Source organism: Canis lupus, chromosome 21 (genome assembly GCF_011100685.1).
Source record: "Canis lupus familiaris isolate Mischka breed German Shepherd chromosome 21, alternate assembly UU_Cfam_GSD_1.0, whole genome shotgun sequence".
Taxonomy (NCBI): domain Eukaryota; kingdom Metazoa; phylum Chordata; class Mammalia; order Carnivora; family Canidae; genus Canis; species Canis lupus.
Genome location: NC_049242.1, coordinates 48,842,539 through 48,854,963, shown reverse-complemented (window position 1 = coordinate 48,854,963; position 12,425 = coordinate 48,842,539). Strand labels below are relative to the sequence as shown.

Sequence of the window (12,425 nt, the reverse complement as noted above, 5' to 3'; positions counted from 1 at the left end):
CATTGTAGCTTTTCTCTGCGCTAATTAATGTAACGTTTTCAACATTTTATAACCTACTTCACGGCAATAGTGCTGTGGAGCCATTATCGACCTTCCCCTTGTTCGTACTTCTGTCAGGTCATCCACCCGATAGGAGGGCTGAGGTCCTCTGCCCTCATGCTAGAATTTCAGGAAGCCATTCTAAACCCCAAACAGAAACTTTGGTTTCAGACCAAAGTTCTAAATATTCATTTAGAAATGGATATTCCATAGATTTTGTTTTATGGTAACTTTCCTGAGAAATGTCATTCAGAATTGTTTATTTAATGCACCAGCCATGTGTGATTGGGAATTCCTTGACCTTGTGAAATTAACTCAAAACTATCATGAATGATGAATTATGATTCTTTTTTTCTATTCAGAATTCTAAGAGAAGGTGCAAGTTAAACCACAGAGTTTGAAATGGCACTATGGTTGGGAAGGAGAGACTACCCTGCAGAGGATGTGTTTTTTTAAGGAATACATTCATACCAAATGCCTTAAAAATTATGACTACTCTTCAGTGTTCTTATATGTTTCCCCCATTTTTTTCCTAGGGACTTGAATTATAACAACTTGGGGGAATTTCCTCAGGCTATTAAAGCCCTTCCTAGCCTAAAAGAGCTGTGAGTATTGTTTTGCTCTCTCTGTATTTTCATATCCTTAGAATTCACCACCTGATGTTCCAGCAGTGAGATTTGAAAACCTCTTTGCTCCATATGACACAATACACAAACACACACAAACACACATAGGCTCATACAGACTGGATGACGTTAGCGCAGACGGTTTTGGGCTTGGATCTCTGAAACAAGAGCCATAATGTATGGTCCTTGCCAGCTAGAAGCCTGGCGTCTTGGGGGCACTGGGGAGGCCTACTGTGTAGGACAGAGAACACTTCCTCGGTAGAAATAAGCGCTAAATGAAGAGGGTAAATGAATCATTCCAGAAAAAGGCCTCCCTGAGAACCGGGGTCATCAGAAAAGGTAGCGTTAAAGAGAAAGAATTTGACTAGAGTTAAAAGGGTAGGTGTGTGTGTGTGTATTTATTCGTTTATTTATTGTAAAGATTTTATTTATTTATTTTAGTGAGAGAGGGAGTTCGAGCAGCGGGGAAGGGGCAGAGGGAGAGCGAGACTCTCAAGCAGACTCCACGCCTGGTGCAGAGCCTGGTTACAGGGCTCGACCACATGTCCTGAAATCATGACCTGAGCTGAAGTCGACACTCTGACATTTAACAGACTGAGCCTCCCACGTGCCCCAAAAGGGTGGAAATATTTAAATAAATGAAAGGCTAAGGGGGCATTTTAGACATTGGCTCTGTCAAGGGCAGAGGCAGGAATACCCATGGCCTCACAGGGCTTGTGTGTCGTGCGTTGGTGGCAAGTCCTCTGAAGCTCTTTGCTTAAGGATTAAATGCAGGTGCCAGAGGAATATAGAGGTCAAAACCCCTTAAGATTCTCACTCATGGTCTGAAGTTCTTCGTTGACACAGCAACTGCTCAGCGCGTAAGAGAGCCCTGAGCGATACCGGGGTAAGCCTGGGTTGAAGAAGAATTAGGTATATGGCCCCGGAAAGTATGAGATGGAATTGAAACTTCTGTTTCCTCACGCTTCTGGGACTCTCATGTGTTCCACATCTTGCTGAGCGGGGCTAGACACTCGGGTTTTAGCTCACCTCACAACAGGACATGCATTTCAAGATGTTCTTCTCCTCCCTGTTTAGGTTATTTCATAGTAATTCTATTTCTGTTATCCCCGATGGAGCCTTTGATGGCAATCCACTCTTAAGAACGATGTAAGTAGTTTTGCTTCACTATAAAATCATGTAAAGCATGTCTGTATGATGCCAGACATCTCAGTGAAAAATGAAAATTCAGGCTTTTAGATATATGGACTTTGTGACCATAAAGGTAGTGTTGGATGGCTTGCGAACATAGGAAAACTTTACTTTTTTTGGATATTTTTACAGACATTTGTATGATAATCCTCTGTCTTTTGTGGGGAACTCAGCATTTCACAATTTATCTGATCTGCATTCCTTGTAAGTATTACACAAATTTTATTTTTTTATTTTTATTCTTTTTTTTAGCATTATACAAATTTTAATATTATGCAGTTTCTTAATATTTATGCAGTTTCTTTAATGGAAAACTAGGATGTATCACTATCTCATTGTTGCTCCAGAAGACAAAAATCTTTTATTTATTTTTTTTCCCTTGGATGAAAGTCCAAAGGACAATTCTGAAGATTTGTGAGGCTTATTTATGTGAACACTTAGCCTCATTATCACAGTTTCAGGTACATTCAAGAATTGAAACTGATTTTGTTTTTGGGTATAGTAGTACTATAATATTGAACTGTTTAAAAAACAAAATGAAAACATTATCTATGAAAGTCCTTTATTTTAAATTCCCTTTTCTTTCCTAATTTCTTGAAGAGTCATTCGGGGTGCAAGCATGGTGCAGCAGTTCCCCAACCTGACTGGAACTGTCCATCTGGAGAGTCTGTAAGTGTGGCTGTTTGAAGAGGGGTAGGAAGAAAATAACACGCGGGCCTCCTCGTGGGGTGCCAGTGCTTTTTGATGATGATGATGGGTTTGCGTTGGTTCCTGCACTCTCTGTGAATGGCATGCATAGAGATGGATATATATGGATATTAGATCTGAGGAGTTCACTGAAAATACAAGGCAGTAAGCAAACACCAGATTTGAGGCAGTGCTTTGGGAACTCACAAGTGGCGCAGCTGATGTAGGGTGTCCGAGGAAGCTTTAGGGAGGAAGGGTGACGTTTTATTTTATTTTATTTTATTTTATTTTATTTTATTTTATTTTATTTTATTTTATTTTATTTTAAAGATTTTTATTTATTTATTCATGAGATACAGAGAGAGAGAGAGAGAGAGAGAGAGACAGAGACAGAGAGAGAGGCAAAGACACAGGCAGAGGGAGAAGCAGGCTCCATGCAAGGAGCCTGATGTGGGACTCGATCCCGGACTCCAGGATCACACCCTGGGCTGAAGGCAAGGGCTAAACCACTGAGCCACCCAGGGATCCCCAGGAAGGGTAACATTTTCAAAATTGAATACTCTCAGGTTTCCCAGAGTTGGGTCTTCTATTAGAAAGGCAAAATGGGGAATACTGAGCATTTCCTCAGGGATCGTATAGAGCTAGACTTGCACGTGTTTAATGGAATGCGGTGTGACCTGGAGACGTCGGGGAGATCATTTGGGTCACAGTTAAAATGGCAGCCTTTGAACATTGAACACGTGGTTATGGCAGATCTTCCCAGTGGATGGTCTGTGAATGGGGTACGTATGGGTCCGAGCGTTTGCTGACCTTGCAGGCAGCCAGGAGAAGCACGAGGTGGCTAAGGGTCTCCAGCCACAAGGAGCCTTAGCAGAGGGGGTCACATTAATGTTACAGTTTTCACGTATGCCAAGAGGTAAAGAGAAAGAGGTCAGGAACACAGGGCTCAGGGGTTTAGACTTGATTGTTCAGGATGTGTTGAGTATGTTATAGCAGGTGGCGTGAGGAGGGTAGCAGGGACCTGAGATGGGAAGAACCACAAGGAGGCCCTGGGAATAATCCCCTTGCTAAGCGAACACCTTCACCACCACTGGCGTTCCCCCTGTGTGGCCTGAGACCCCTCCACCCCTCTGTGCATCATTTCACGCGTGATCTGCGCAGCCGCAGTAGCAGTGAAGAGGGGGTCAGATGCTGGAAGCAGCCCCAAGGGGAAAGCACAGGACTCGGTGTTGACCGCAGGTGGGATCATGGAAAGGGAGCGGGGAAGAGAGGACATTTCCGAATGGTGAGTTGGGTTGCCTGAAAACACAGAAACAAAGTCCGGGGCGCAGGATGCTAAGTTGCCTTGGCTGTTTGGGTGTGAGGCCGTGTTGCAGGGGATTGTAGTCAGGCTGTGGCCGTGGATTACCGTTGTCGTTGGTCCCACGTGAGAAGGCAGTCTTGTCTCGTCGTCTGGGCAATATCAACATCTTGTGTCACAAGCTTTTCGGCCTTCCTATGCAAATGAGACCCATAAAGGAGGGCTAATCCCACATGCCTGACCTCAAGGAGTCGGTAGGTGGTGGGATACAGACTCTGGTTCATCTGCAATCATGAGTGTCTTTGTGTACGTGAGAATCGCGTTTTGTTTACCATCTCAACTTGGACCATTTCTTAGATGAACAATGTTTTTCCACAGGACCTTGACAGGCACAAAGATAAGCAGCATATCCAGTAACTTGTGCCAAGAACAAAAGATGCTTAGGACTTTGTAAGTCGGGTCCCTCTTCCCTTCCCATACCTTTTCTTTTTATACCGAGTTTTATTTTTGATAAGCTGTTTTCATTGGCTGATTTTAAGGTGTAGAATTATGTCTTCTTTGTTCCCTTTATGTAAATGAGCAGCTTTTTAGTGACCTTAGGGTCGGTCATGTATATTTCAATTTGGTTTTAAGGTTATATGGATGTCACACATCTTGTGACTTTTACTTTGAACAGAGTAAAACCAGACAGGCTCTTCCTTGGTATTTTTCTTACCTGGACTCCCTGTCCTTCTTCGAGATGCCTCAGGAGAGTCAGCTCTCCACAATTTTCTCTCTCATCCATAGCCTAAGCAGAGCCCAAATCTTTCTTGGGTCAGGAACCAGCTAAGCATGGAGCTTTCCAAAAACTTTAAACTCTCCTGGAAATTAAAAGTAAATAAAGGATGTCAAAATGTCACAAGAACAAACAATGAAGTTACTAAGTTGTTAACAAGCATTCAGCGGAGAGAGTAACGAAATAAGTGACTGATTGATTAGGCAAATCATTAAATGCTCTGGAGCATCGAGCATCGTGATCACTACTGAGGAAACACTGCAGTGGGATTAGCTGAGTTATTGAGTCTTCAAATTTAAGAAAATTTTTCTGAAAATGCGAGCTCTGCATACCACTCTTCACAGCTTTATTATTAAATAACAACAGAGAAATTATTTATCATATAAACAGTACTATAAAGATATAAATTAAAAACCACATAAATTACCACTGAGACATTATTTTTATGGATTTTCCATATTATATGTTTATGTATTTCTTTTCTATGCTTAATGTTTTTTAATTTTATTTAAAAATTTTTAAAAAATTTAAGTGTTTTTAATATATTTTATATTGTCTATACTCAATATTATGTACATGAAGTTTGCAAATCTTAAGCCTGTTCTATCACTAAGGTACTCTAGAAGGTTACAAGAAAAAAAAAATAGTTGCTTTTTTTCAGCGCTCTCTTTATTTTAGATCTTCTTACCTGGACTCTCTGAGTATAGCTCTTTTAATTTAGTATTCTGTTACTAAATACTAAGTATAGTATTTGATACTTTGATACTCCTGAGTATAGCTCTTTTAACTTAGTATTCTGATAACGTAGAAATTAATTTGTTAATTTTCGTTGTTTTAAGGGACTTGTCTTACAACAGTATAAAAGACCTTCCAAGCTTTGATGGTTGCCATGCTCTGGAAGAAATGTAAGTGGGTCTTTGATATATACTCTTTTTGCTGTGGTTTATTGTTGATTCATCGAACGAACATGTTCTATTTTAAGTAATGGCTTTACTATTAAGAATTCAGAAATATTAAGGAAAGACATGCGTATAGTCAAGTGTTCCTGTGAATAAATGTCAAATCGTACTAGGTATGGTCGTGCAGCCAGCGTATATTGGGTACTTATCGGGCATTCTGTGAGATTTCATGGGCGGAGGGCTGTGTACACCAAAAAACACACAAATAAAACCTGTTCTTGGCTATTGAGGGAAACCAAACGTGGACACCTACTGTGTACCTATAAGCTCTGGTGGAAGTTGGTTTGGAGCAGGGAGAGGAGGGGGGTTCATTCTCCCTTTCCTGATCCCTTTCTTCCTACAGCATTTGGTATGGTTGTCTTGTCCTGAGTCCCTTTTTTTTTTTTTTTTTTTTACCATGTGGCCTTCCTGCTCTCCTGAGTGAGGTTGCTAAGGAATTTAGTTAGTACACGTTAATTCCCAGTATCCATTGGGATGGAATACCAATTAGTCCAACCCTTTGGTGTTACAACCGAGGAAATGGCAGTTCTCTTTACTTTCAACGAGATCAATCAGTGTTAATCAGGAATTTAAACTGAGAAAATGTTGAAGAGATGTTCTCTTTCAAATTCAAAAAATATATATATATATATTTTTTTTTAGTTCTCTGCAACGTAATCAGATCCACCAAATAAAAGAAGGTACTTTTCAAGGCCTGGTCTCTCTGCGGATCCTGTAAGTTTCTCTTTGATTATTTAGAAACAAATACAATTTTTGTCCACCTATAAATTAATACATTATAATTCCCATAAGTGATACACTTAAAGATGCAATTTATTATGTATAAGTATTGTTCAAATTATACCACGTGGTGCTTTATCAATAATCTGCTTTCAGTATTTTTTTTTAACCTTTCACTTTTTATTTAGTAATTTTTACCTTAGCTGATTTATGATACCGTACATTGGTAGGTGAAAAAGCGTAATGTGTGTATAACCTGAGAAATGGAGCTTGTTTGTTTTCTCGTGGTACTAATGAGGTTTGCAAGTGCATTAGGGCAGCGAGAGGCAAAGGGTCCAGCCTGCCTCCGATTTTGGCAAGTTAGGTTTTATTGGAACACAGCCTTGCCCTTTCGTGTAAGCGTTGTCCAGGGCTGCTTTTACCATACTGTGGCAGAGTTGACTAGTAAGGGGCCATATGACCTAATGGTGAAAATATTTACCCCCTGGCCCTCCACACAAGAAATTTGCTGACCCTTGCACTGGGGTATGTATCATAACAAATATAGCTAATAATATGCAGCAGAAGCACTCATTGGAAAAAATGTATTTGTATTTGAGTGTGTATTTGTGCCAAATACTCTATTAAGCACTTGGAGATAGAGAGGTGGCTAAGACAGGCCTTGTCCCCGCCTTCACAGAACCTCAGTGCAGGAAACACAACACACTGAAATACAGTGAGCATTTTTAAAATAACAGAGCAAATTTGGAAATGTGAAGATGGAGTGAAATTACATGTATTGAATCCTATCTTCCAGTAGCTCTCCAGTAAGACATTGAAAATGCTTTCTACTAGAAAATATTTTGTTAGAGGTTGGGATCCTTCCTTGTGCCTGACAGGCTTGCCGTGTGTGGGTCTGGGCAGTAGCGAGGAAGGGGGCTGGCTCCTAGCTGCCATCACTTCTGGAGCGCTGATAAGCGACAACAATGAAAAGCTGGCCTTTCCATGATTCGGAACCAAGTTTGTCCGGCTGTCTGTTATCTGGGAGATGCGTAATGGAATGACTTTATCCAGCCTCTGAATTTCCATCAAGGCTCCGTCTAAGTGTGGTTGCAGATTATTTCTCTGTGTTACTAATTTCTCAGGGTGTGTTTTTGAATATAGTACAGCTCTGGTGTTGATATGATTTTTATTTCCTGCTCAGGGGGGAAAAGAATGATATCTGAAGCCCTTCTGGAATGCTCTTGTTTACATATTGATTGTTTGTCTTCCGTGGGGGCCTTATCACTGACCTTTGAGAAGGCAAATAGTATGAAACCTGTTTTTATTTTCAGCTTTGTCAGGAGCTGAGTTTTTCTTCGCCTACTAAATAGTGCCAAAGGTTATATCACATCATTTATATTTTTGAACTGGTACCAGAATGATAAGGTGGAGAAAATTCACAACTGTTTTAAAACAGATGCCAGCTAGAATTACTGAGCCGCGGAACCCATTCCAAGAAATAGATTTTCGTGAAGGGGGGGAGGGATTGAACATAAACACGAAGTTGTTGGACAAGATTAATAAGATTTGTTATCTTATCAGGGATACTGTGACTACTTCAGATTCCAAAGTATAGTCAAACTAACTGCAATTTGAATTTATTTGGAAAGATTAACATGATCCTCTTGCCCTTGCAGAGATCTGAGTAGGAACCAGATCCATGAAATTCACAACAGAGCTTTTGCCAAGCTTGGGTCAATAACTAACCTGTAAGTTGATGATTTTATGCAGTCATACCGTGAAGGTGATGCATAATCTACAGAAACTTGTGTCTTAGCATTGTCCTACGGAAGTATTTTCCTGTTCGGTTGCTCCCTTGCGTAAATGCGAACCTGCATTGATAGGGTAATGCCTTCTTAGATGGCAATATGAATGCCAGGCCTGTTGTTTCAGCACAGCTGAACTTCCTCTTGGGGCTCTAATATTTATGATGTTTACACACGTACAGATGTTCTTGCATCTTAGGAGTTAATGTGAGCTCTCATTCACATTTCAGAGATATAAGTTTCAATGAATTAACTTCATTTCCTACGGAAGGCCTCAGTGGACTAAATCAGCTGAAACTTGTTGGCAACTTGAAGCTAAAAGAAGCCTTGGCAGCAAAAGATTTTGTTAATCTCAGGTGTGTTTTTGCTTATTTTTCTTTTTTGTTGAACCTATGGCGAGCCCCTAAATTATAGAGTATGCTGGTTTTTTGCTGTGGTTCCCAGATTTTCTGGGAGGCTATAATTTAAGAGTATTTTCTACCTCAGTCCTCACAAATTTGGTAAAAAGTAGAACACAAGCATTATTTCCTAGATTTTGAGATCATGAATTGGAGCCCTTGAGACTGTCAGGGAGATAACATAGCCATTCATCAGACTGGCTTTTTTTTTTTTTTTTTTTTAACTTTTTACAGCAGATTTGTCACTAACACTGTAGCAGGAACCACATAAATGTGAACCTACAGAAAACTGACACAATGCTATATTTCACAAAGACATTTTGATATAATAGAGACAGGACTTGCGGATAGTACTGTGGGAGAAGAGAATAAATATTTTTACTATACTTTGTGAACAGAATAAATTCATTTAATGGTAAAAAGTTGTAAATTATCTGAGACATTACTTTTAACTGAAACTACGAGTATCATATGATAAATTAGGCATGGTTTATTCATGGGTTAAAGGAGTCTGATAAGATTTCACTTTAAACTGCTGTATTACTGCTAAATTTTATTTTATTTTTATTTTTTATTTTTTTTACTGCTAAATTTTAAATATGGGTTGTTTTAAAATCAGTTTTTAAAAGCTTATATCAGATGAAGAGAGGAAGTCAGGGTTGTCATCTGACACCAGAGTCTTTTCACAGATGGGGATACTGAGGCCCCAGAGAGGCTAGTGGCCAGCGTTTAAAGCATGTGACAGGTCTTTCTGACTCCCGGGGCTCTTAAAGCTGGAAGTACTTTCTACAAAACAAAAGCATCTGTGTGAGGTTGTTATTCAATGTAGGTCTTACCATTTTTTCCAGGTCTTTATCAGTACCATATGCTTATCAGTGTTGTGCATTTTGGGGTTGTGACTCGTATGCACATTCAAACACGGAAGATACCAGCCTCCAAGACCACAGTGTGGCAAAGGAGAAAGGCAAGTGCATGTACTTTTAAGAACAGAACACTCTCGATGCCGCTGATTAAAGTCTCTCCTATTGTAATCGTTTGTGAAGGACAGATATGAAATACGTGAGAAAATGGCATTTGCTGTGTTACTGGCATCCTTAATATGTTACAAAGCCTCATGGAGGCTGACCTTAGGTCATGGACAAGAGAGAAGACTGCAGAAAAGTGTGGTTCTTTTCGATTGCATAAAGCTTGAATTAAACACAGTTCATGTCATCTATTCAGGTCCCACCGATGTAGCCGGTGTCACGAGCAGTGCAGAAAATGAAGAACATAGTCAAATAATTATCCACTGTACGCCCTCCACAGGTATGCCCTGCACATCTTACCGCAGTTTCTTGCTTTCAGTGAATGTTAGGCAAACATATCTGAAAGTTGTGGGGAGAGATGTGATCTTTGTAACAGGAGTGGGACTGGATGATGTCATAAGGCCTCTGCCTTGAAGCGTGGTCTGTGTACCAGGAGCTCAGGCATCTCTTACAGAAGCTCGGTCCCAGGCTCACTGACTTGGGGTCTCGGTGTTCATAAGCTCTCCAGCAGGTTGTGTGCATTCAAAACGGAGAGGCAGTTTCTGAGCGCTTCTTGAACTCTAGGGCTAGTTCTGAAAGTTACTACCTGCAAGGATTTTTAGTGTTATATATATATCTTTTAATGCAACCTTGCTTTTCCTTTTCTTTCTACTCTATTTCATTGAACTTTAGTAGACTTGGGAAAGTTACGAAAATGAGACCGCATATTTGGTTGTGACGTAACGTTGGATTATGACTCATCTCTCAGGGAAGATGGATTTGGAATTCTACTGTGAAAGAAAAATAATTGGCCACCTTGTGTGCTATGAAGTAGAGTCTTTTTTTTTTTTTTAAGATTTTATTTATTTACTTATTTGAGAGAGAGCGAGTGAGAGAGCACAGGCAGGGGGAGGGGCAGAGGGAGAGGGAGAAGCAGACCCCCTGCTGAGCAGGGAGCCTGATGTGGGGCTGGATCCCAGGACCCTAAGGTCATCACTTGAGCCAAAGGCAGACGCTTAACCAGCTGAGCCCCCTGGCCTCCCTGAATCGTGAGCTTTTTAAGGGGCTGTGTTTGTATTCTTTTTAATACTTAGGACAGTGCCTTGTGGAGAATGAGCTTAAGGTGACCAGATGAGCGAATGGAATTGGCAAGATCATTTCAGTTTAGGCAATGTATTTGGTCTCTGAATGAATTGTTGGAAGTTAAGAGGGTGCAGCTCGCTGCCTCCCTGGCCTTCCTGGGGTCCTTGTGTTGGAGAATGTGCCTAAGGACCCGACATCCCAATGGGAAGGGAAGAGCTTGGTTACAGGGGAGACTAGTCCTGAAGGGGCTGCAGCCGAGAGATCCGCGGCAGGCCTGCCTCCCCACTCGGTTGTAACTACGCACAGACACCCACGGGCTCAGTCAGAAGCAGGAGGTAGTGACGCGTGGGGTCCTCCTGTTAGAACAAGAGGACGCAGCAGCTTTTCAAAGACAGAGACCTGGGTGGAGCCTGCTTTCCAGGCTTGTAGGGGAAAGTACCTCCACCTGCCAAACACTTGCAGAAGGGTGTCCTGTTCTCAAGCCAGAGGAGCCTACTCCCTCCTTCCTCGAAGGAGGATGAATTCAGATACAGAGAGAAAAGCAAAAGCTTCCTCTTAACATTCCCTGAGGGAGGAATAAAAATATTAATTACTTGATCAAAAGAATTTTTTTTAAAGGTTCTTGTGATATTTGGAAATCAGGGATATAGGCGTTACAGAGCTGGCTCGCTAGGTCTGTGAATGTTTCAGTGATCTAAATGGTTTTATGGGACGGCTCCAGGGTCATGACAGTTCCGAAGGATAAATCAGAACATGTGTTTAGGCAACTGTAACACATAGTTTTCTTGTGCTCTGTAAACAACATTTCGTTTTTCTTTACTAATTTTAAAATAAAATAGCTGTCATTTGTGACATAACTAGCCTGCCGGAGTCCGTTACTAGAACATACAATTTAGTTACTAAATTAGTTCCTGCAATCCTAGTGTAAGTTGCACGGGGCCTCAGTGGATATAGCTTCGTATGCATTTAACATCCAGCGTGGTTTTGCCCTCCCTCCACTGTCTTATTGAATAACCTTTATCAGGTCAATCGAACACTTTGACATCTCAGTTTCTCTGGATGAAAAGTGGGTATAATAATGTCTATCTTCACCTACTTCATCAGGTTGCCCTTGAAAGTCATAAGAAATGTGGGAAAAAATAGTCATATACATACATATGTGTAGATTAATAGTTTTTAAAAGCTGTATCAGCACTAGGAAGGAGGAAGAAAAGGACCTCGTATTCATTGAAGGCCAACAATGTACCTAGTGACCTGCTTAGGTACCTCATGTATATAATTTTACTTAAGCTACATGGTGCTGTGAATTAGGCATTATTATCCAGGAGCGAGAAAATGAAATGTAGAGGGTTAAGCTGCTTTCTCAAGAGCAGCAAGTTATGAACCCTAAATTAAAACCCTCGTTTAGGGTCACCTGGGTGGCTCAGCGGTTTGGCACCTGCCTTCAGCCGAGGGCGTGACCCCGGGGTCCTGGGATCGAGTCCCCCCATCGGGTTCCCTGTAGGGAGCCTGCTTCTCCCTCGGCCTGTGTCTCTGCCTCTCTCTGGGTGTCTCTCATGAATAAATGAATAAAATCTTTTTAAAAATTAAAAAAAAAACCCTAGTTTATGTGATTCCACGCCTTCAGTTTACCAAGTACTTTTCACGTATAAGACACTGTACTATATATATATATATATGCATATCCCTGTATGGCTTTACTGAATATTTAATAAATAGCCTAGTCCAATGACTAGAATAGCTAAGAAACAGTAATTTTAAAAATTTGGTTCAATTCAGTTTTGGTAGCAGATTTAATTATCCTAAATGGACTGCCTTTAGTTTTTCTCTGAACCTATAGCATATGGGAATATGGT

General features: G+C 40.8%; 1 protein-coding gene across 1 annotated transcript in view; it reads left to right on the top strand.

The window, feature by feature from the left end:
• The window catches only part of LGR4 (leucine rich repeat containing G protein-coupled receptor 4), a 99,838-nt gene that overhangs the window by 84,327 nt on the left and 3,086 nt on the right, over positions 1–12,425 (top strand). The window contains exons 7-17 of the mRNA XM_038569287.1: positions 576–644; positions 1,743–1,814; positions 1,989–2,060; positions 2,457–2,525; positions 4,222–4,293; positions 5,458–5,523; positions 6,220–6,291; positions 7,956–8,027; positions 8,315–8,440; positions 9,331–9,446; positions 9,704–9,787. Coding sequence (XP_038425215.1) covers positions 576–644; positions 1,743–1,814; positions 1,989–2,060; positions 2,457–2,525; positions 4,222–4,293; positions 5,458–5,523; positions 6,220–6,291; positions 7,956–8,027; positions 8,315–8,440; positions 9,331–9,446; positions 9,704–9,787 — 890 coding nt within the window. The remainder of the gene's footprint in view (positions 1–575; positions 645–1,742; positions 1,815–1,988; positions 2,061–2,456; positions 2,526–4,221; positions 4,294–5,457; positions 5,524–6,219; positions 6,292–7,955; positions 8,028–8,314; positions 8,441–9,330; positions 9,447–9,703; positions 9,788–12,425) is intronic.